We start from the raw sequence: 25,745 nt of genomic DNA on the forward strand, positions 1-25,745 counted from the left end.
AAGCAGGCAGGGCAACTTTTACATACTGGACACACACACACACACACACAAAACATTTAAACAGAGAAGTATTGCCACTGTACCTGCAGTGTCAGGCTGATAGGACTCAAAGGAGGTGAAGGTGCTGCTCTCGACGCTGGGTTTTCCACGCGAGCAGAGCGATGCACTGGATCCGACCCACTCACTGTCCCCTGGGGACACTATAGACACAGGCTCCTCTTCATGGTCCACATCTATCTCTGAAATGGTGCTCAACCTTCTCACTCCACTAACCACAACACCCCGCTCACTCATTCTGCATCCAAGATTAATGGGAATGCAATCGTAGTTGGAAATGAGAACAAATATTACAGCAGACTCCACAAAAGCACATGCTAAAGCAAGACACGCACTGCATTTGGGAGGGAAACAAACATACTGTACCTTGAGTGATTCCAGTAGCCCTGCCTCCTGATATGAGTCTATTATCCCTAAGAAAAAATGAGCTAAACACTTCAGTCTGATCTAAGCTTAACACGTGCCAGATTCAACCAATAGTTTGGCTGTAATATCTTCAAAACAAGATGTAATCCTTATAATGCAGAAGAATCTGCAGGGTATAAAGTGCAACAGGAGCAATAATGCAACTGACTTGAGTGTGAGAATGAAGATGTGAATGGAATATCTTTGCAATAACCTGTACTGAATAAATTATTAAACGCCACCCTGGTGCAATGAGTCCCTGGATAGTTTCCAGCATGGCTGCGGTTTCATGAAATGGACTTAATGAGGGTTTCTGTTGCTGCATCATTTCAGGGATGGTTCTTCAGTTTTAATGCTACTAAAAAACAATGAGTCAACAGCTTGCAAAGCTTTGTGCAACTGAAGTCAAACTGGACAAAGTTTTCACTGAATGTTTGCTCAAAATGCTCAATCTCGCATGTGGAAATTGGGGGAAAAAAGGATGGGTTCATACAAAAATACAAACATAATGACAAAAAGGCTTTATTTTTCTTATCAAACGCTATTCAAAACAAAAACTGCATTAAACCGTTTTTATTATCAGCTTATTTTTCCTAATTTTAGACAATGAAAAACACAATAAAGTCTCAAGGCGTGTTGAGGAGAATAGCAATAATTGGTAACACTTTATTTTAGTGCCGTAGTTACATGTCACTACATGTACTTGCTATAGAAATAACAGTAAATTATGCATAATTACAAATAAAAAAAACAACAACCCTAAACCAAACCCTAACCCTAACTGTAACTCTATAGTAAGTACATGCAGTTAATTAATAGTACTCAGTACTTATTTGAGTAATTACAATGTAACTACGGCACTGTAAACTAAAGTGTAACCCAATAATTTAGCCAAATGTGCAACTTCAGGTAAGAAAAAAATGCCCTTCTTTAAAACATCTAAACTAGGAGTAAACTGATTCTTATGGTTGTCAATGATTCATGATTGTAAGCCTTTTCAGAATTTGTTAGATAAAAACTTGGTGAAACCCCTAATGCATGAGTGAGAGCAAAACATCCGGCATAATTACTATTGAACATCTAATTTCATTAATCTCAGCTTTCATGGCTTCACAGAAGCAGTGACGCACTTAACTGATTGTTTTGTAACAGTCACCTCATCTTCAGGATCACAGTAGTCAGAAAGAACCCTTCCAAGTACACAAATCAAATCTTTTGAGAACATACACATGTGCTATTTTGCTGTATATATTATATGTGTTCTGATTCTTTGTGACTGATTCAAGTTGATTTACACTGCTGAACGAGTCACTTAAAAAACCATCCATCAGAGAAATGACTTCACCAGTAAACACAGGAAATCTTTGGCATTACAAAGACAATTTGCATAGTACAAAACCATGAAAAGTACAAAATATACAGAACAAAAAGTACTTTAAAGTGCACCTCTGCATTGACAAACCCTTCAATAGTTAAATCTCTTCAATCACTGCAAAATTATATAACACTCTTTATAGATAAATTAATACTACAGCAGGTGAGAAGCTCTCAAAATGGACCTTGAGCAGAGAACAATTTTTTCAACATCTGTCGAGGGATCAATTCAACCAATAAATTACATCATAGCTGCTCTGTTCAGTGGGTTCAGTATCAGTACAGCAAAAGCATTTGGAGTCAAACTGAAGAAAATGTGCTGCCATTGAGAATCCAACTGGCTGATGGATCACCTGAGCAGCTTCCCATTCAGAGGGAAGTGAGGTTTGGACCACACCATCCCTGAGGGCTGGTGGATGGTGGAGTTGGCTCCGCAGTCGATGTAGCGATAAGCTTCCAGAGTGTTCTGTGCCGTCCGCACCATGTAGGAGGTTTTCACAGAGGTCCTGGGGTGTATAAGACAAGCAGTTAGGAACATTTCATGAAGAATCTGGAGGAAAACCCTACATATACTCAGACTAAAATACCAGCTTCTTAAAATTTGAGGTTTATTAGCAGCTAAACAGAGGTAGACCTGAGAAAACTATTCTCAAGGTGCGGTCACATTTACTGCTGCTTGGCAAAAGTACGAGGGCAAAATTCAGTCATTTTATTAGGAATTTACATAATCAGGAGTTTCGTGTGAGGGCTAAAGACTTCCCCTTGACCTTTTTTTGCCTGTGAAATATGGCTTATGTGTCCTCACATTTATGATTCACCTCCAACTTTCAATGTAGGACAACAGCTAAAGACAACATACAGGAAGCTAAAATGTAGTGATGGGAAACTTACTGCATGAACACCACAATGTTGTGGACTTTAATGCTTGCCATGGTGCAAAAGGCACTGAGAAAACAGAGAAAACTGTTAAAAATAGAAGAGTAGACACACAGATTCATGGGGATCAACTTGTTCATCCTAAAGGCCTGTTCACACCAAGGCCGATAATGATTAAGATATAAAAATTGTGCTAAATATAAAAGAATAGCAGAGTCCACTCACACCACAACTATAACGATATCGACACAGAGGAAGGATATTGTTGGAATCACTTTCATAATGACTTTTTCCAGCATTGACAGCCAATCAGAATCCATCCTACTTTAAAGAACTCTAGCATTTAAAATAACAATGAAAAAACTGTAGCACATGCTTACACACACAACTTTATATGTATATATATATATATATATATATATAGTATATATGTGTATATATATATATATATATTATATATATAAAACACACACACACACACACACACACACACACACCAGTTCTTTCTGGTTCTCAAACCTGATTGGCTGAGAGCCGTGCGATATTCTCCCAGTATCAGCACTGGTGCCGTTTGACCGTTTGTATCATTCCGCTTGCGGCGAATGTCATGACGATTGAGCAAATCTACCATATTTTTTTATAAATACTACTGTTGTTATGTCACAAAATGTAGTTTAAAGAGTTTTTTTTTTTTTTTTTTTTTTTAGGCGAGAATGTAGTTATTTAGACCTCAATTATATGACTCGTATATAAACATAGCACCTATTTTACTATTTGTTTTGACGCTTTTGGAGATGTGAGCTCCAGGGCCTTCAGCGCTCATGTACCCACAAAGAACAGCTTCATCTTGGCCAGTCCTTTGGGAATTTGCCACTGGATCATATGTAGATAGTAGTTAAAAATATAATTAATTTGGGGTATATCAAATGGGCAATCTTTGGTCTTATTAATCTATTACTGTTCCAGAGCAAAACGATTTGGGTTAATGGAAAATTAAATTTCATAACTTTATATTTAGGCTATATTTAACTTAAATACTATACTGGATATAATATTATGGACATCGACCTGAAGAATGAATGCTATATCAGATGCAGGTACTCGTTTAGTCGATCTCTCTCTCATAAATACCATAATACTCGACTCTACATAATACAATAAGCTTCAACGAAGTGACTCAACATTCCTTCGTTACTAGTTCTGAAGTAACATTTTAGAATTAGTAATGGAGGCTTGGTTAAACTGTCAACTTAAGATTTGAATCCATGGCGGAAGGAATTAGTTCTGCACTCCGTTGTTCTTCTTATTTAATTAAACACTCATGCCGTCAAACTGTTGTATTAATGCAATATCACACGAGTAGCCATGCAATATGCCTGTATATCAGCACGGCTGTGATATATTGGTCATATATGTGACCCTGGACCACAAAACCAGTCATAAGTCACACAGGTATATCTGTAGCAATACCCAACAATACATTGTATGGGTCAAAGGGTATATTTGTAGCAATACCCAACAATACATTGTATGGGTAAAAATTATCGATTTTTCTTTTATGCCAAAAATCATTAGGATATTAAGTAAAGATCATGTTCCATGAAGATATTTTGTAAATTACCTACTGTAAATATCTCAAATTTATTTTTGTGAGTGGATATGCATTGCTAAGGACTTTTGTGACTGGTTTTGTGGTCCAGGGTCACATACATATACATATACATATACAATACATATAGACAGTGGTTCTCAACCTGCGGCCTGTCACAAATGCAAATGCGGGCCACGACATGCCGACCACATTTAAAAAATAAATTCTAGTTTCACAATTTATTTTTGTTTTTAAATTAAATTAAAATAGATTAAATGAATAAGTTTAAACTATAATTATTATTATTATTATTTTTTTTTTTTGTCATATAAAATCATTTTGGTGATCATTTTCAGACATGCGTAGACCTACTATATACCGAGTACTCAGTTAACGAAAACTTACAAGCGCGTGCTTTGGCAGAATTCCAATAGTAGCTATTATTTTTGTAAATTTAGGAATCGAAATAAACAAATTTGTTATTAGAGGAGAAAAACAAAAAGAGGAACATACCAATGAAGGAACACATTGCAAACAAGAAGAGTTGTAGCATCAGCAGCGAAGGTGATGGATGGAAGAATCTGTTTGCTGTCAATAAGCGAGATGGGCAGCCTTTGTTTGCTCTGTAGTAAAGTACTTGACATATGCAAAACCTACAATGCCTATATAACTTTTTGGTGACCGTTACGATGCAGTTGAAGAGAATTTACATCCAGAGTTAAATAGTTTCTTATAGTGCTTGTATACATTTTGTGTATGTTCACTGAGCATTATTATCTGACTGTAATGCTAATGTCAGTAAATTAGTTTTTATTTGGTGGAATACATTGTTCTCATTTTCTGTGACATACTGTATATCAGGGGATTGTGTAACGTGAGTTTATTGAACAAGAGAGTTTCACTTTGATATGAAGAAGTCACACTGCATTTCATTTCAACACACTGAAACAAAAATGAATTTCTAGTATTTGTTAATTTAGTGCGACAGAAATAAAATACCGTATGTGCCAACAGAAAACAACGCCTCTTCTGTGTGTGCAACATCTAGGTATAATAATAATAATAATAATAATAATAATAATAATAATAATATCTGCTAATACCATAACATTAAATCTGATTGGTTTTCATTGGTCATGACGTCATATGTAAATAATATGCGGCCCATGAGACTTGCATTTGGACCATATTGTGGCCCACTGGGAAAAAAGGTTGAGAACCACTGCCTTAAATGGATAGTTCACCCAAAAATGAAAAATTGATGTTTATCTGCTTATATCATTTTTTTATATGATGTTTATATTTATATCATTTTTTACCTCTAATACACCACTATGTCCAACTGCCTTGAGCATCCGGTGTGTGAGGTCTGAATGCACTCTGACAATGGAAGTGATCTCTCGCACTCATTGAAGTATAAGCGCGAGAGATCACTTCCGTCATCAGAGCGCGTTTTCAGACCTCACACACCGGATGCTCAAGGCAGTTGGACATAGTGGTGTATTAGAGGTGAAAAATGATATAAATACTGTTCGGTTTCTCGCACAAACCGATCGTTTCATGTCTTAGGACATCAATGTGTCGTCACGAGCCGCAGGGTTTAATTTGGATTTGTCTGTGCATGTTTTTTTTTACCCTTATAGACGAAGTTGCCATGCATTATACGACTGACAGACCGCAACGGTTGGAGTTAAAAATCATCATTTGTGTTCTACTGAAGAAATAAAATCACCTACATCTTGGATGCTTGGGGGTAAGCAGATAAACATCAAATTTTCATTTTTGGGTGTACTATCCCTTTGAGAGAACTGATTTGAAACTCACTAAACGTAAGAGAGACTTCCTCCAATCTCCATGCTGACAGTGAAGTTGACCTGCATTTAAAAACATGTTACATACTGTACAACAGCACAACTACCATCCAATACTCAACAATCTGTGTTATTTCTTCCACTGAATGACTGCATCTACACTGAAAAGACTTTTATAACATTAAAAGATTTCTGTTTCAAATAAATGCTGTTCTATTGAACTTTCTATTCATCAAAGTATCCTGAAAAAAAATTTTATCATGGTTTCCACAAATATATTCATCATCACATCTGTTTTCAACACTGATAATAATAAATGTTTCTTGAGCATCAAATCATCATTTAAATTGTAATATTTCACAAGATTACTGTTTGTACTGTATTTTTGATCAAATTAATGCAACCTTGGTTACCATAAGAGACTTTCAAATACATTTAAAAATCTTACCAATCCCAAACTTTTGAACGGTAGTGAACATTATAAAATGAAGCAGACTCATCATACCTGTCTCTGGCTGAGAGGCTGAATGTGGATGACATTGTCTAGCTGTTGAGATCCAATGACTGTCTTCATGTAGAGCACCTGACAGCTCACACTGTCCACCCACACCGTGAAGAAATTAGAGTTGGTGAAGTTCAGGGAGCTCTGTTTAAAAAAAAATAATATCACACACATGGTACAGTCAGTATTCAGAACAGACCAGTGCCAATTTTAGAGTTTCTTTAAATTATTTTTCTGATTCAAAGCAAAAAAATATCAGAGCTCATGTTTTTGCCCTATAATGTTTTGATGTCCAATTTTATATGGACAATTCTAGATTGGAGATACATTGTGAACACTTTTTATCCAGTATATTACAAGAGCATTGATTCTGAAAGATTATAAATACAATAATTTCTGAACAGGGACACTGTTGATTACATTTTTTTTTACATTCAATATCATTTAACCCATTGTAAAACTCATCAAGGGACATTAAATCACCGTCATGTTGATCAGCACTTTGCTGTTGTTACGGTCAAAGTGGACAGTCACAGAGCGAATGCCATCGTCAACAACCAGCACAGGACGTGGAAACAGGAAGAACGCCACCAAACTAGACGCCAGCAGACACAAAATCACTGACAGCACCACATACGACTTCCTGCAAAGAGAAGAGTTGCAAATCTTTTTTTTGGTCTGTTAAAGGGATAGTTCACCCAAAAATGAAAACTCTCATCATTTACTCACACTCACGCCATCCCTGATATAACTGACTGACTTTCTTCAGATAAAAAACACAATTGAAGATTTTTAGGGAAATATTTCATCTCTCTGAGTCCATATAAAGGCAAGTAAATGTGTGGCACTCATTTGATGCTTGAAAAACACACATAGCGAGTGATCTCAAGGGTGATCCATACGACCCAACGGGATGAATCGTTAGCTACGTTTCCATCAAAAGTAGCAAATTTAACTAATTGCCGCAAAATATCTGTAATAAAATGGAAGTCGCTGTAATCGGGGAAACCACTGTGGCTCTTTTTTATTCCATCATAAAATGACTTGCGTCTCAGAGTGCACAGACGAAACGCAATAAACGCTGTCATGTTATCTTGCGTTTGAACGCCTGGTGTTGGCGAATGCAATCATGTGAGACACTTTTGGGAGGGAATTAAACCAAATCATCACTTTGGCTCAGGCATTTCAGAACAACCAAAAAAAAAAAAAAAACATTTGGGATGCTGTGATGCGATTGGTTCACTGGTTAGTCCAGTCATCCAATCACATCCACTGTTGAGGCAAAGTCACATGAGTTTTTTGCTGCGCATTGAGGGATTTATTTGGTAAATGTGTTTCCATCATAGTTTATGTGCATGCCTTCTTATCGAATATAAAATATTCTGCCTCAATTGAGTGCACAAGTTTTTTTATGCGCATTTTTAGAATTTATGCGCATCTTGCCTTTCCATCCAGCATTTTTTAATGCGATATCCCAAAATGCGCATAAAAAAAAGGTGGGTGGAAACAGCTAATGTCTTCTGAAGTGAAACAATGGGTGCGTAAGAAAAATACTAATATTTTAATCTCTTTTAGCTATAAAAAACATTGCTAGGTGTATTTACAAGTTCAGCTTGACATAAACAGTGACGCAAAAGCACAAAGAATTGCTACTTCTCACGTAACCTTCACAATGCGCTTATGTCACAATTGTTAAAAGAGTTTAAATTATTAGTTTTTTTTTTTCCAAACACCCATTGCTTCACTTTAGAAAACATTGATTCATGCACTGTTGGATTACCGTCATGACTGCGGTGTGTCTTTTTCAAGTGTCAACTGAACAGCAGCCATTCAGTGGTATTATATAGACTCACAGAGATGGATTATTATCCTAAAAATCTTTGTTTGTGTTTATCTGAAGAAAGTCATATACATTGGATGGCATGACGGTGAATAAATGATGAGAGAACTATCCCTAAATGCTTTAAAACAAGCATTATATTTAAACATATTTGTGGCTCACAAAGGCAAATATCAAACATCAAGGCATTTTCCATAAAGAATGGACTGTGTGTGATTACTTACGTTCTCCGTGGCTGTAACCTTTGATCGCTGTAGGGGATCAGAGCAACTAACTCATTCAACTGCCCTGAAAGAAAAGCCTGATTCAGTCAGAAGGTCAGATAACATGCAGAATCCTGCCAAAGTTCACACAGTCCTCTCTAAAACCTCATGACCTCAATCAATAACTTCCTTTTACAAAACAACTTATAATGGATGTGAACGTTGTGAAGAAATCTTTCAGAATTTAAAGGCAAATTAAAGAAAGGCTTTCATATATTTGGATATCCCGTCGCTGAAGTAAGGTACCTTGTTCTTCAGCAATGAGAATTTATGAAGAATTACCATTGTCGATAATGGGAAATACAAGCTCTGTACAGATGCATTACAGTAATGAGTATTTTTGGGAACAAATTGTTCAACTGTCCTGAAATTAAAGTCACAGTGTATAGGGCTCATTCCTTCTGGTCTTCAAGCTGAAATATGACCTGGACATGTTTTTGTGACATTCTCCCTTTATCACTCAATATAAGATCATATTTTGACGTCCATACCTGATGGAATGCGTCCAGACCCCTGGCAGGTAGGGCAGGTGATGCTGTCTCGGCCTGTGAACTCCACATACGGGAACTGGGCGATATCCTCCTGTCTGTCCAGACCGTCCAGGGAGTCATCCACACCCATCAGAGCCTCCTCCTTGTGACCGGCCCTGCTGTGACCCGGGACAGACAGGAGCGAGCGGCCGTATCGGCACACAGATGCACCCATGAGAAGCCCACACGAACTCCAGCCTGATACAAAGACCTGTAGGCAGATGACCAGGAGTCAATAACTGCACCTTAGATAACACACACATATATAAACATATATAGATATATACAAACAAACACACATACATACATACATACATAACGTTACATACATACTGCAGTTCAATCAGTTTGTCTGTTTAAACCCAGTCTATTATATATTTAGCTGACTGTAGCAACTTTACACAACTGTACACGTTGACATAACTACCGGCATGAATAAAGAAACTATAGTTGCGGTGAGTTTACGTTTGGAAACTTACATTTTGATGACTTTGTTGTGATTTCGAGATAAAGTTTATACGACTGGAAAAGCATCGCTTACCGTTAAAATGTACAGACGCACAGATATCGGTGTTTTCTCTCCTTTGTTGTTGCTGCTACTGTGGTTTGATTCCGCTCAGTCCGCTGTCTGTCATTTGTTTGTGTTTGTTTCTCACTTTCTGCTCTGAAGTCAGTGAGATCTCTTTTGACTCTCCTGCCACCTGTCGCTCTGGAGATCAACTGCGAATAAGAAATCTTACGGTCAGCTGGTCATTTTCGCAAAATAAGCCCCGGCTACTTATGAAATAAACAAACAATGATGGACAGTAGCGTCGCTAATGATAGCATAGAAAAAAGTAAATAAAATTAAAAATGTAGCATAACTATTCATTTAACTAGCTACATTACCTGAGTTCAGTCTGCTGTGTGAAAGAGTCTGAAACATTTATTTATTAATGTATTTATTAGTTAGGCCTATTCATGTATTAGAAACTTGTTTCTAAGAATACTGCATTTTCTTCATGGTTTTGAATAGCCTACTATGTTTAAATAAAGACAGTACAGAGGACCGCTTGACTAACAGCAAACACTTTTTTTTATTGAACAAGACAATAAAAATATCGTAATATCCCCGGTTTCCGCTTGTAGAAACTATGGCAACTCACATAAATGCGAAAGTGTTTGTTATACAGCATAGCATGCCACTGTTGTGTTGTTCAGTCATCGTGGATCACGATTATTCATTGGCGAGTACAGAAAATCAAAAAAAAAAAAAAAAAAAAAAAAAAAACAGGCGATAAATAAAACAGGGATCAATATTGGCGTGGCGCGATGGAAAGAGCTTCACGACAAACTTGGACTTGACAGATACTCCGCTCTCACATGTTTTAATAGAAAGGTAAGCAAATACATATTATTTATTATACAAGTAATAGTCATGTACAGATAATTTGAATAGATATCAATATCACTTATAAACAATGCGAGATACAGATATGACGTGACAGCTGATAATGCATAGATAGATTCACTTGAAAAACTATCTAGTGTTCGTAATTACATAATTCTGTGGGTATGCTGATGAAATTACACATAGTTATATTGCACTTTGTTTACTTCAGTAACGCTTTTTATCAAGTGTGGTGACCACGCCTATGGCCGTGAAATTAAATACAGTATGTGTTGCACAAAAATATTTAGCCATTACTTGCAAATACCGTGGGTTCGTTCAAATGTACTTTTAGTACGATTGTTTTAAACACGTAAAACTGCGCAGCATTAACCCACTAAATCATTTGACAAATACGATGACATAAAATAGTGTGATCATATGTAGGCTACAGATAATACAAAAAAACTAATTCATTACCTCATCTTTAAACATGATTTGTGAATTCCATACTTCTCTGCATGGTGAAAACGACATCTCCCATCGTTCCACTCTCCTTCATAGCGCTTCGCCTTTGTTATTGTTTTGAAAATGCGACCTCTGGCAGCGAAAACTTACATAGTGTGCCTTTTTTACCTGTTTATTTACCTGTATTTATTATTGCTTGCATTATCATAGCTTTGTCCACGGCAATTTGACAAGTCCAACCCCAAGTCATGTGCAACGGAGCCCAGACAGTTAGAGCTGTACAGGTAAAACTCAATTCTCTGATCTCAGGAGACGCACTGCAGTCTTCAGCGTCCTTGTAAGCGCGCCTGCCTCCCATGCCGGAGAAGCTGGTTCTAGTCCCTCTTGGATTAGGACTGAAGGGGTTACATTTCTTGCCATGACCCAGATGGGAGTGAGGTTTAGGGAGGTGAGTATAGTGGAGGTGCTGGAAAGAGGTGTGCAGGTAAACCGCACTCCCATGATCTCAAGAGGCGCACTGCAGTCTTTAGCATCCTTGTTAGCGCACCTGCCTCCCATGCCGGAGAAGCCAGTTCTAGTCCCTCTTGGAGTGGGACGACTAGGACCGGAGGGGTTACATTTCTTGCCGTGGCCCGGATGGGAGTGAGGTTTAGGAAGGTGAGTATAATGGAGGTGCAGGTGAGAGCTGTGCAGGTAAACCTCACTCTCCTGATCTCAAGAGGCGCACTGCAGTCTTTAGCATCCTTGTTAATGCACCTGCCTCCCATGCCGGAGAAGCCAGTTCTAGTCCCTCTCGGAGCAGAGTGAGTAGGACCAGAGGGGTTACACTTGCACTATTTTTAAACACATTCTGCAAGGCTTGCACCTGTGTGGCTATAGAGGGGCTCAAATCCAAGGAATCTCTCAACTACTTTGCTCTCAGCACTGAGAAGTGCTGCCCTCAGTTGGTCTATGTTAGATCTGGTGTTGAATCTACAATTAGAGAGAAATATTTGGCCTGTTGGATTTCAGCTGCTATGACATTCGTAGTTTTCTCGCTCATTAATTGGAAAAACTCCTCTTTATATGTTCTTGTAAAAAGGGGTCAAACTCAGCACTTCAGTCTAGTTTGTTTTCGGTTCTGTGTTGAGATTCAGGCATTCATGCTCCGTGTGTTTGTCTTCTGTTGTGAGTGCACGGAATGAGCATTCACTCGTTCTCGTGTGCTCTGTCTTGTTGTGTAAGCGTTTGATTTTGAGTTTGCTTGGACCGTGCGCTCTTCTGTCCACGTGTTGTTGTGTTCTGTGTAGCATGCAGTTCGTGTTTACATCGGCCACGTGCTCTCATGTTATGTTTTGTCTTGTGCTGCATAGCACGCAGCTTGTGTTTCACTGCTGCATGCTTTCTTGTTGTCATGTTTTGTGTGAACACGCAGTGTTTTCATTAGCTGCGTGTTCATGTCTCGTTTTTTTGGGAGTGCATGGCTTGTGATTATTTTCACTGGCCATGTGCTCGTATTTTTGTCATGTTTGGTGTGAGCACATGACTTGTCATGTGTTTTTTCCTTGTGCCATGTGCTCTCCTGTCAGTTGTGTAACCACACCCACCTTGTCACCTGATTATTGGTTCGTTTGCCCCACCTATTCTCCCTACCTGCCTTGTTTGCTCCCTATTTATTCTCCTTGTGTTTGCAGTTCTGTGCCAGTATGTTGTCTAAGGTTTCCTGTTGTGTGGTTCCCGTCAAATCACGTCAAGTCTAGACTGTCTTCTTTTCTCCCTCGGGGTAGTTTTTGTTTGTTTTTGTTTTATTTTTATATTTCAGTAAAAAGCCCTGATCTGTATCATTGAGACCTCGCTCCATTTATCACCAAACACTGCCACTGCCACTTAGTTGCTGCCGCTTCTCCATTAACACATTGTTTTTGGTGCTTTTGCCCAAGAATTACGCCAGACCTATGATAACCTTTGCACGAGCCATGCCCACTCAGCACAGATGCATGACTGAAGTCTTAAAGAACTAGTGCTCACATAAATTTATAGAATTGGAATTTTGTATCGGTGGTTAAGTTGGTGCCCCTGGGCACTCGCCCAATTGCCCGTATGGTCAATCTGCCTATGTAAATAGATCTGGCTATGTAAGACTATAGTTTGAATGAATCCCTTTTTCTTTGCATGACACACTGACATTACAGTACTGAATAGCTCTTTCGGCATTATCCTGAACATTGTATAAGCATGCCTTTCATGTTTCATTGAATGGAACAGAGTAACTGTCACATCCTTTTGATTTTCCAGGCAACAAAAAGGTGTTCACATAAAAGTCAGTTTCCAGGCTTTCAAAGACAACATAAAGTCGGAGAAGGCCTTGTTTTTTAAGTTTTGTTACAAGCTGTTCACACATTGGCAATAAAAAAAGCGATATAGATATATATAGCCCCTTTAAGGTAAACGTGTACAAGTATCACTCTGTAGCCTGCATCAGTATTGATGATTTTAATAGTTTTGCAATGGAAGATTATCATAACAAAGTATACATATACATTAATATGATACGTTACATGTCATAGGCCAAACAGCTGTCAGCTGTCAGGATAAAAAGTGATTTACTTGAGTACAACAAGGAACAACTTGAGGAACAACTGCCTTATACCAACAAAACACAATTCATAATTTTTTTAACTGTTCACAGATTAATCTTAAATATAATCTTTTTTAATAGACTAATTATATTGTTTTGATGTTCCTAAAAATAATAGTTTATGTTGAAGTGTTTAAAGGAACTCAGTGTAATCACATTTGCTGGAGGTTTCCAGCAGCACTCATTTCTTGAGCATTTGTCTGACTTTATTTGTTTCCACTCAGAAATTCCTCTGCAAAGGAGTTTGATCATCTTCTGAAAAGAATCTCACTGAAATAAAAAAATATAGACAAATCAAAAGATTGCATATCAAGACATATCAACACCAATACTAAATGTACTCATAATTATGTAATTACATGTAAAGATGCAAGTCCTACTTTAGTGGTTCAAAAAAAGCATTCTGAAGTTTAACTAATTGCATGTAACAAATTTAAATCATAATTCATTTTAATTTAATTGTAAAAACATTCAATCAAGTGTCGAAAAACGTTGCATTCAGTTCACACTTAATTATATATTCTTTTAAAATATATTATTTTTGTAATATGTATTTTTTTATGAGTATGTCTTTTTTCCCACAAGAATATGCGTATAGAGATTATGCATGTGTTGTGTTTGTGAGTGCTCAGCACATACCCTGTGATGTGGACTGCCCTGATTGAGATGACATTTGATCAATATCCAACTCATTCTCATAAACGTTCTGGACTCCACCAACATTCTGTAAGAGAAATACCTGTGTCCACAGAGATCACCACAGAAAGTGCTTCCCATGAAATGAAATCAATGCTGTATGCTGAATATTATAAATTGATGTGTACACAAACTATTCTTAAATCCCACTTTAAAGGGTTATACTTTTCTTTTCTAGATAAGAAGGTCTCTTAAAGGAATAGTTCACCCAAAATGAAAATACTTTTTCTTCATTCTGGATCTAAAGGTCTCTATGAAATGTAATTGTATAGAAATCTGTAAGTTTTGAAATATTTAACTTTGTGCCTCACAGAAAGCTGTAAGGGTGAGTAATTTATTTTCATTGTTGCCTGAATTATTCTTTTAAGTGTTTCAGCATAGGCTCTGTAGTGGTGAGCTATATGAGACGTGTTTGTGCATCTGTGTGTGTGGTTAAACATGCTTGTGTATGTGCTTTGTGGTGTAACTGTAGCCTCTGTCTGACACATAACCCACTTCTCCATTGGCTTGCAGTCTCCTCTTCAGCTCAGCATTTTCTCGCTCCAGTACCTTATTCTGAACAGCAGAGGGAGATCTCAGACAGTTCAAGCATTCAGACAGAAACTATTTAATCATAACCACTGATCTCTAACCAGGCGCTACTTGACACGTTTTCAGTGACAAATAATGGCTGCTTCTCAAACAGAAAACTGCATCCTAGTGAGGCTGTGTCCTTCCTAGTTCAGTCCTTCGGAAGCTTGTAGGCCTCCTCAGCATTAAACACTTAGAATGAGAAGATCTAATAAGTGCACATGCCATGTCATAAATGTTTCCGCCCCTGCAGTCACAAAATATACTTTATATTAAAAACCTTTAAAGTAACTGCCTTTCTATTAATGCAGTACAAAATGCCTGTGGTCTCCACATAATGCTACATTATAGCATTATGTGATTAATTTACAACAAATCAAAGAAAACATAATGCCTTTATCTTCAAATTCATTACTTTTGTCTTACATTTCATAATGACCTCAGACAAGCTCGGTGATGACTTGTTTTCAGGCAGTTCTTTTTTCATAAATTGGAATTTGTGCAAAGGATTGTGGGTTGTTGATGGATGCGAAGAATACACTTGATGCAGCCTTCAAAATGAGCTAAATGAAGTATGTGAAATGAAGGCTGCCTTCCAAGGATCCTTCAAATTGAGACGCCCTTTTGCTGAGCTTGTTGACATGGCAGCCGAGATATGCAGCCTTACTAGGATGCAGCCAGGGCCTAAAAAACTTTTTGCCACTCCTGCCAATGGCCGGTGACTTTTACTGGCCATAAATATTTTTTTACCATATTTTGAATATTTAAATTGGCAAGGCTTAAACTTTCATGACGATGCAGTACTTGCTTGTCAACTGTCCTAAGCGTCATTCACTTTCATGTTCTCACAACATTGCATTATTAGAATTCATTAAAATACCGGCCAACTGGCAATTGACACCGTTTAATATCCTTGACAACACAGATTTTTATTCGCATTTGGCGCTTGGCGAGTGTTAATTTTAGGCCCTCATCCTTCCAATTGAGAAGCACTCAATGCGTCTCAGATATTATCTTTTTAAAGGAGGCAAATACAACATTTCTGTACTGTAAAACCTGATAAGTTACGGTAACTCAAACCATTTGAGGAAATCGACTGCCTTAAACCATTTAAGTTTTAAAACCAATAAGTATGAGTACTGTAAACTCAGATACATTAAGATAATTCACTTATATTTTAGTGTTGGTTTAGTCAATCATTAGAGTAAACTCAACCTAAAGATTTTAAGTTTATTCCACTCACTCAGTTTGAATTTGGGTAGCAAATATAAGTAAGTCTTAATAACTATATAGCTACTTAAATGGTTTGAGGAAACCGATTGCCTTAAATGGTTTAAGTTTATCAAACTCACCCCTGGTTTCACAGACAAGTATTAAGCTAGTCCTAGACTAAAATGCATGTTTGAGCTGTTTTAACTGAAAAGAACTTGTACTGACAGATGTTAAAATATGCCAGTGCCATTGTTTTGTCTCAAGATGCACACCAGTAATGTTTTTTTTCTAGTGTACATTTATAAAAGATACTTAAATATCCTAATTGAACTAAGGCCTAATCCTAGCTTAGGCTAAGCCCTGTCTGTGAAACCAGGCCTCAAAGTAATAAAGTTACATAAGACTAAGCAAAACCTAACATTGGTACAAAGCAATGATGACAGAACAGGAGCACTGTAAAACTCTGTAAGTTTTACTTAAAACATTTAAGTAAACTTTTAAGTAAACATTTAATACTCAAAACATTTAAGTAAACTAAATCATTTTTTAAGTTAGTAGAACTTAAAATTTTTGTGACAAGTGGGATAGGGCCGAGAGCCATGGAAGCGGAGCAAGGCCAGTGTGGTGCACAGGTGTCTCTCATTAACAATTACATCACCGGCATCTCTTCACTCCTACAGTTCTTAGCCTTCGCCCCCACTCATCATAATGTTAATTACATACAGTTAATTTACATAAACATCACATTCAGATCTTGGTTAAATGTTAGCAAATAACACATGCTATTATAACTTTCAAAGAGACTGCCATTATATACTTGCATGTATATAATCAAACAACATACAGTATATGTGGTCTTAAAAGGCTCTACTCTTCACTACAATGGTAACCCTATAAAACTAACATAACAGAACCCCCTGTAAATCCCAACATAACACAACTTTAAGCACTAACTTATGTCTCCTTATGTTAATCTTGTGCAAAAACACAAAATAACACAATTTCAACGTTTATTTTCCTTATACAGTCTGATGCAAAGCATGCTGGAAATTACAAATCTGCTGCAACTCGATCATATTAAGTTCAGCTTACTACAATCAAATTTTGAGTTCATGCAACTTTTTTTCTATTAAGCACAATGAACTTTCATTATTATTTGAGTGAAACAAACTAATTTCATTTAATTAATTTCACTGTTCAGTTTTACAGTGTGTCTGTAAGATTGGAGACAAATTGCATCACGTGTGCCTAGTAAGCCGATTTCTTAGAGTATTATGACTGGATAAGTCACTGTTTGCAGATAATTGAATGTGTTATGCCATGAAATGTATCACACATCACAAAAGTGTCAGATTTTTCTAGCGAAACAGCTATTTTTAGTTCCTTGTTAAATGTCCATGTTTAAATTAGTGCTGGCCTACTGTGCTGAGCTCCAGGCATTTCTCTGATGTGATCTGTATGCTGACTGGTTACTGTACCTTGTGTCTCAGGGCCTCCACCACCAGGTCTCGATCACCCAGTAGACCGTCATTCTGCTTATAAGCACGGAAGGAGTCACCAATGATGGACACCAGCAGATGGGACTAAGAAAGAGAAAAAACAGCACAGAATCTGAAAATCAACTCAGAAAGAATTGCTGGTAAGATTAAAAGGATTAGTTAAAATGAAAATTACCCCAAGATTTACTCACCCTCAAGTGATCTTAGTTAAGTGAACTAATCCTTTAACACTGAGTCAATGACAGTTTTTTTCAAACTTTAATCCTACATATATTAGTATAAATTAATAAATTAATAATGCATTAAAAATTAAATTCTTATTATAAGTTTATAAAATCAACAAATAGCATACCTATTGTAAGGCTGATATCAAAACTATAACTTTTTAATATAAATTTGCTGTACAAGTCATGTATAACTTACTGTAAATATAGTTGAAATTGGTTAAATAATTTTGATGAGTTAAAGTAATGGAAAAACATATACTGCTGTGACTTATTGATCATATATTTTTTTTACAGTGTTAAGATAAAAACAGGAAATTTATGATTCCATAAATATACTGATATAACATGTTGGTGAAATAGTATCTTGACTACAGATTTAGAGATTTACACATTGCCTACATATAAAATAGCTGTCCTTGGACATTGCCAGGATGGCTACTGTGTAAACTGACTTGCCTTTAAAACAGTTCAAGTGGCTCCCATAGACTCCCATCCAGAGGAGGCAGCAGAATAATAATAAGAAGGCTATGAAAACTACACAGTTTTGCTGCTTATTCTAGTAAATAGTGAACCAAGTGCATCATGTGTCAACTGCAATGCATTTAAGATTTCCAGAACTCACAAACTTCTTGCTCTGGAAGATGTAGCAGTGGTACATGTCTGCCGCTGGGTGTTTGGCCACGAAGCCCAGTGTTTTGGGCTGAGACGGATGTACTGCACAGAATGAAACCGAGGGCAGAGCGCAGGAGTACAGCATGAACTGAAAAGGAGGGGGAGAGAGTGAATGAGGGTGTCGTACACATGTGAATCACTCTGGGCTTGAAGTACATAGTCCTCAGCCACACCTTGGTTTTATGCTCTAGAATGTCAATGGCAGTTCTGGTCAGAAACAGATGTACTTTAGTTTTCTTCATTTTCTCACCGATCTCTATGTTAGGATCCTAAAAGAAAAGGAAAGTCATAATAATAAAAGGATGCAGGGACACAGGATCAACTCATATAATACCATTATGGCTACAGTAGAGTGACATTTATGGTTTTATCACCTGCAGGGCTTCTACTGCATCTGTCAGAATCTGCATCCCACCAGGACGGACCACCTGGATACGACCCAAAAACTACACACAATCCCCAAACCCCACATGTGAGTCGTTGCAATAAAATATTATTATTTAATATTATTTAGTACATAAATGCAACAAAATTATTGACTAAATCGACGACAAGACGATGCTTTCACTGATACTCACTTTAACTGTGAAGAATATTTCACTATCATCTTCTATGTCACTCATTTTCACCACTCTTCTGTCTGTCGTCTGTTTAAAAATGACAAAACACACAGTGTAGTAAGAAGACAAGACGACATATTTCAAACATTTTATTTAAACTATGACATATAGTGGCCAGATATTTGGACACTTCTGGCACACTGTAAAAGGCTTAACATTTCATAACATAATATCAAACCAAGCGGCATCAGCAAACAAATGCTGCACAAGCTTTTCTCAGAACTAACTTCCCTTTTATCAGTATATAATACAAATCATGGGGCACAAAAACCACTACATAAAACAACTTATACATTTTTATCACACACGAGAAACTGTAAACGCACTTACGTTTGGGGGAGAACTTTGTGTCGCTGAGATGATGTCCTTTTCCGCGGTCTTTCAGGGTTAAAGTCGTGTGATGTTAATGGTTAACTATAAAACTTCTTTTCTTTATGGCACATCAGGCCTGATAACAAGTCAGCCGTTACCATCTGTTGTATTGCCATTGTGATGTCATAGCTGTTTATGATTATGAAAATGTGATTTAGCCATACGGCCAAGTTAAAGAAACACTTCACACTGATTATTCCTTTATTAATTTAATGTTTGAATTTATACTGTAAACAGTGCAAGTGAGGATAACTGAATTTGTTGCAATTTTATTTAGAGTATCAAGAACAAATAGTTGGCTCTAACCTGTAGATGGTGCTGTTGTAGATAAAATAAAGCCATACTGTATTATCATTTAATAAACAACAACAACAACAAATGTACAGAATTAACTAATTTATAAGTCAAAGCCATTTAAGTGATTTAAAATTTAACTAAAACTGTATCATAAAACCAAACACAATGTGAATGATCAGCTCCAGTGAAATGCAAAAAAAGAAAGAAAGAAAAAACTGGTTTAGCAGACCAAATGAGTTTAAATAATCATAAAAGTCTAAAAGCAAAGGCACAGTCATGCAGCAATTAAGTAATCAGCACATTCATAACACATTTAAACACTATACACTCTGCATACTGTAAGAGCAGTAGCTCTGGAGATCAGAGTGAGCACAGTACTATACATAATGTCTAGATGTAACATACTCTCTACATATATTGAGATTTATTGCCAAATTATTTAGAGAAAAATGCAGAGAGACTATTTTTTACAGGAAATTATGTCAGTACAGACAAAGCTGTTTCAGTAGTGTGACAAGGAAGGTGTGAACAAGTATTTCTTGTTTTACAGGACAAGATGATGTACATTTCTTTTTATGTGAAAGCTACAGACCATAAAGAACTTTGCTGCAGGTGTTTTAACATATTTAATAAAACTTAATCTAATCTGGAAATGTTCTAATATGGCCCTGAAGAATGCTGTTATGTATCATGTGTGTTAATGTACTCGTTCACACGCATAGCTCGCATTCTGGGTGTCGTTCCTGTCACTACATATTCCCATTAGTTTAAGTGAAACTACAAGCAAAAATACACCTGAGATGTTATGAAACTCACTGGTAATATTCATGCTCTGTTTCTTTAAGAGCATCTGAATTTGATTTTTTCTTTCCCAGACACGGAAAGAGTTGAGCTCTGGATAAAACACACTGTCTATGGTGTTACTTTATTTACAATCTCTTTTCTTCAAAGGCCAAAGAAACTAGACTTCTGAGTAATATCCAAACAAAACCCATTCAGTTTCTTCTGTTTTTAGGTGTACAGCAGTATTTATAGATGTTGTACAAACATTGCATTTACAGTTTAAAATAAGTCAGTCAGTAAAGAGTCAATTTGTAATTATGACTGCTTTGCTCATATATATAGCTGTTTTACGTGTAGCATCATGCCCAATCAAACCGAGGGGACACGTGTCCTCTCAAATTTTCAAGCCATGTCCAAAAAAATGTTTATCTTGCTTGATTATCGTATGTGTTATTTGTATTTTTTTTTTTTTTGTCACATTTTAGATTAGGGTTCAATTATCACTATTAACTAACTATTAACTACGACTTTTGTCTTAATAAACTCCCAATTACTGATTATTTGTAAGGTAGTAATAGTTATTAATAAGGTAGTTGTTCAGTTTAGGCATTGGGCATGATTAAGGGATTTAGAATATGGTCATGCAGAATAAGACAATAATATACTTTATAAGTACTAATAAACAGCCAATATCCTAGTAATATGCATGCTAATAAGCAACTAGTTAATAGTCAGAATTGGACCCTAAACAAAAGTGCTACCTTTTTTTAACACTCAAACTAACTATATCAAGAACTACTATGTTGTTAAAAAGTGTTAAAAAGTGTTTTTCTTTAGTAAATACAATATGCATTACATTCCTGGACTATACCAAGGCTATTCTTTCCAGGGGTATGTTTAGGCTTAATAATGCACAAAGAATGTTGAAAAAACAAAGAGAATGAAGCAGAATAGAAGAATGTTACATAAAGTAAAAATGAAAGCATGTTTGTGTCTGTCAAACTCCACTCAAAAGAGTTATCCATGAATCTTCTGAGGTAGAGTGTAGCCCAAACGCAGGATACACCGTGTCCTTGAACACGGCACTGAATGTATGAAGATGCTGCTTTCGGCCTCCTTGACCTGAGCTGTGGAAGGCAATAGTTCCACCTTCGTAATCCAGGGTCACTTCAACCTTCTTTGGCGGCATGACCAGCCCGTCACCTACGGCCACATTAACCGAGTCATGGCACGCCGTCAACTTCTTGCTTTTCCACTGCAACCTCCAAGAGCTGGTGTTATGCCCCAGCCTGCTGTGGTCACCTTTACGTGGAATGCTTTTATAGCACAGTCCCGCAGACCACGCACACCCGGGGCCGACCTCCACCACCCACATGTGAGCTCCCGTGGAGAAACCCTGCGTGCACATGACCTGACTGGCCGAGGAGAAGCGCTCATTCTGATCTCCAGAGCTACTGCTCTTAACTCCAGCACACTGCTTGACTGTCCTGAGATCGGTGGACAGCAGAAGGCTGGGATTGGCCGTGGCTGGGTTGAAGGTCAGGTCTAGAGGGTTCATTATGCCATGGAGGCACTCCAACAGAAGACTCATCTCGGTGTGGAAGGCATCTGTACGTAGGGTAGAGCGCAGGTGCTTGGCATTGGAGGGCTCTTGGGAAGGTAGGGCAGGAATGGTGACATTAGCAGCCTGGCGGACCCTTGCTTCAACGCTGAGGTAGTTCTGAATGAAGAGAAACTCTGAGGATTGATTGAGAACATCACTGGTGCACTGCTGGGCTTCTTGCAGCTGGTGTAGACAACCCTCCAAATCGCATAGACTGGCCTGCCAGCTTTTGTCCCGCGAATGAAGCTTGTCGTCCATCATGGTGCTCATACGACTCTTAAAACATCACATATAAACAGTGTTAATGTGCTTTACTGCAATATGACCATATGTCGTCAGCACTGGTCTAGATCTGTTGCTTTCTACATAAGTGACGGTGACATTTATTTGGCATTACTACTAAAACCAGAAGAGACTGCTTCCACATTATGCACATTTTGTCTAAACACATTAAAAGGGCTTTTCACATTGCGCTTAACCCCGGGTTATCGCCGTTCTAAACAGCACTTTTAACCCCAGGTAAAGGAACGTTTCACACTTGTAATTTTGAAGCAGGGTTAGCACTGCTTTTTACCTGGGGTTATGAAACCCTGCTCTGGAGCTTTTGTGGTGTTAACCCTGCACTGCGATGCTAAACTTGTACAATGTGAAACGATGCGGAGTTAGAATGTTACAGCCAGATGCTTAGCAAAAGACAACCAATCAGGTACTCATATTTGCCTGCTTTGGACAGTCACAGAAACACTGCGCATTGTATATCAACAGTAAATTCAGCATTTGAGAGGAAAAATGTTAAATGCTAACAGAAACGCTACAATTTGAATGAAGAAGAGACCATTTCATTCTTACCTTTATAGTTAAAAATGTCCATTCAGTATAAACTTGATAGTACAGTCATCAATACGAGAACTTGCAATTCTAGAGCTATGTAAACAGGTCGCATGCTGCGTTCATCCAATCAATGACAGTGACACTGCACATATGCTAATTAATTGTTAACCCCGGGTAAATTATGAGCAGTGTGAAACATGAGGCAAGATAACCCAGGATTCTGTTTACCCGGGGTTTAGAATAACCCAGGGTTAACTATTTAAAGTGTGAAAAGCCCTAAACTGAGCTAGTTAAAGTGGCATGATTTTAACTTTATTATTCTTACCTTGTATGAACTTATAAGTGAAGTCATGTTTTCCAGCAGTATGTTTGCCCTGGCCACCAGTTTATCTTCGGCCTTGTCCGTAGGTCCTTCGCTGGCGCTTTTCAGGAAAGCTTCTGTCATCTGTAGCTTGTCGGACACAGACTTCCCCAGTTCTTCAAGAATTCTCGTCATTTCCCCCTTTGCCACCTCGAACGTCTGCACCTCGTGGTGCTGGTGAGTGCCCTCCATCAGGCACTCGGAGCAGAGGAACAGTCGCTCCTGTGCGCACAGGTACTCCGTCACCTTCAAGTGCACCGGGCACCTCTTCCCACTCCGTTCTATGGGCAGCTCCACTAAGACGTGTACCGATCGGTGTCGTTCCTCGTGTCTCTTGAGGTGGCCGGGGCACAGTGACATTTCACAGTGTGTGCAGAATTTCACCGCAGCCACTGGATCATCCAGGCATTGGTCACATGGCACCGTTGGGCCTCCTCTCAATCCACCACCTGAAGTGGCTGCCAGGAACCCATCCACGATACCGCTGAGCTTGAAGTTCTTTGGAAGCATCTCCGGACTGCCGTACTCTTCCCTGCACTCCGGACAACGTTTTGGGGACTTGGGATCTTCTGCGTGGGCAGCATTTTGTATACAACCCAGGCAGTAATTGTGTCCACAAGGAAGGGCTACAGGATCACGGTACAGCTGCAAACAGATTGGACAGCTCAACTCCAAAGCAAGACGCTCCTCAGGTTTACTTTGAGACATGTCTACAGGTTCTTAGCGAAAGCACTTCTGTGTGTTCACTTCGAGAAGTGAGAGACATCAGAGCTGTTACTGGTATAGCCTGTTCTGAGCCTGTACTGCAACATTCCAGGTACAGATGACATTGTTGAGAAATGTAATTGGTTCTACCAGCAACATAAGAATGCTTTATAGCAACTGGCATGATGTTTATGGACAAAACAACAATCTCTAATGGAAAATTAATAATGGATAACTGAAGCACTGTGGGTATCTGTGCGTGTTGAGCAGAAACAAGGAAACCAGAGGAACCAAATAATAATGAAAGCAACTTTTTACAAAAAACATGTGCCATGCTTCTTCATGTTTATGGTAAACACTAATTCCTCCGTGTGAGGCTCATTTTGTGCCACATCTGAAAACCTTGAGAGTGCTTCATCCTGTTGCATTAACCAGAAAAGTTTGGTGCTTGTGTCAAGGAAAGGATACGACTGTCTGAAACTGACAGTCACGCTATGGTCCCTTTGAGAAGGAAATCCAAATAAAATGCTTTCGATTGTGCTGAAATAGATTAGGTAAAGAAATTAGATTCAGAGGAACATAATGCTTCACTTTCATCGCTTAATAATCCTAAATGTATCTCTTGTATTAATCACAGATTGTATTGTAAAGATGAAATAAATACTTTTGCTCATGACATACAGTATGGGTTTTTTTAAATAGCTAACAGGACATTTATTTTGCAATCAGAACACGTCAAACAACTAAAGTTTGCCAAGTGTTGAATGTAAGTGCATTACATGTCTACAGCAAACCTCAAGACTCTTTTATCAGTCTCTGAAAATTGCTCAAGAATCACTTTAAGATGAGTCAGACAGCTGAAGCTCACTCAGAAGAATCCTCCCATCTGTAGGATATATCAAATCCACCGGAAGTCTTGCTGTCATTTGATTTGTGGGAGACGTCCAGGTGTTGTGATCAAAGAGCAAAATCCTCTCACTGTTGTCATCTTGTGAGATTCAAAAGAATGTGAAAATTGCTGCAGGGACTCTTGAAATCAAAGCCCTTTAGATATGTACAGAAGCAGAATGATCATAGCAGTGTAACAAATGCAAATCTGTGCCCATGCAAATCAAAAGCCTCATGCCCCCTCAGTCTTTCAAAACTTAAATGACTTTTTGTCCTGTGAAGTACAAGTTATCAAATTATGCATTTTCCATTCAACAATGCATGATGATCACTGGCTGTCAGGTTCGGTTAAAGATAGAATGTGTATTTGTTTTGGTTTGATATTCATTGATTTCAACAAGATCCTCATTGCAAAAAGCAGCATTAAAATGCTGTATATTCTTAGTCCACCTTCTTTACAGAGTTGGGCGTTAAGGAGCAGCTGGGAGTGAAGGCAGAATGCCATTCTCAGTGTCATACATGTCTGCCATCTTGTGGTCTAATAGATATCTGATCCATCACAATACACACTGTGTGATCATATGAAAGATTGCTATTTTTTTAAGCAGTTGGTTTCTGTATTATATATAACTGTTATAGAGGATAACATAAAGGAGGTGTCCAAAAGTCTGAGATCACTAGTGAAAATGCCTCTATTTTGCACTTT

At 37.9% G+C, this 25,745-nt stretch overlaps 3 protein-coding genes across 3 annotated transcripts; all 3 read right to left on the reverse strand.

The window, feature by feature from the left end:
* Positions 1 to 968: 968 nt before the first annotated feature.
* tmem106c (transmembrane protein 106C) lies at positions 969 to 9,958 on the reverse strand. Its single transcript, XM_051880642.1, has 8 exons — positions 9,791 to 9,958; positions 9,211 to 9,460; positions 8,681 to 8,744; positions 7,100 to 7,259; positions 6,620 to 6,760; positions 6,128 to 6,177; positions 2,728 to 2,781; positions 969 to 2,342 (listed from the first exon to the last, which is right to left on the reverse strand). The coding sequence occupies exons 2-8, from the start codon at positions 9,422 to 9,424 to the stop codon at positions 2,186 to 2,188; spliced, it is 840 nt and encodes a 279-aa protein (XP_051736602.1). The 5' UTR covers positions 9,425 to 9,460; positions 9,791 to 9,958; the 3' UTR covers positions 969 to 2,185.
* A 3,585-nt stretch (positions 9,959 to 13,543) lies between these two features.
* On the reverse strand, positions 13,544 to 19,616 carry LOC127505459 (PTB domain-containing engulfment adapter protein 1-like). The gene is made up of 9 exons (XM_051881029.1): positions 19,530 to 19,616; positions 19,158 to 19,226; positions 18,954 to 19,025; positions 18,753 to 18,848; positions 18,530 to 18,667; positions 17,660 to 17,764; positions 14,895 to 14,954; positions 14,343 to 14,427; positions 13,544 to 13,973 (listed from the first exon to the last, which is right to left on the reverse strand). Exons 2-9 carry the CDS (start codon positions 19,200 to 19,202, stop codon positions 13,924 to 13,926), a joined length of 651 nt encoding a protein of 216 aa, XP_051736989.1. The 5' UTR covers positions 19,203 to 19,226; positions 19,530 to 19,616; the 3' UTR covers positions 13,544 to 13,923.
* A 127-nt stretch (positions 19,617 to 19,743) lies between these two features.
* LOC127505458 (E3 ubiquitin-protein ligase TRIM7-like) lies at positions 19,744 to 25,303 on the reverse strand. Its single transcript, XM_051881028.1, has 2 exons — positions 23,411 to 25,303; positions 19,744 to 22,530 (listed from the first exon to the last, which is right to left on the reverse strand). The coding sequence occupies exons 1-2, from the start codon at positions 24,152 to 24,154 to the stop codon at positions 21,649 to 21,651; spliced, it is 1,626 nt and encodes a 541-aa protein (XP_051736988.1). The 5' UTR covers positions 24,155 to 25,303; the 3' UTR covers positions 19,744 to 21,648.
* Between the last annotated feature and the right edge of the window lie 442 nt (positions 25,304 to 25,745).

This window comes from Ctenopharyngodon idella, chromosome 22, assembly GCF_019924925.1.
Source record: "Ctenopharyngodon idella isolate HZGC_01 chromosome 22, HZGC01, whole genome shotgun sequence".
Classification (NCBI taxonomy): domain Eukaryota; kingdom Metazoa; phylum Chordata; class Actinopteri; order Cypriniformes; family Xenocyprididae; genus Ctenopharyngodon; species Ctenopharyngodon idella.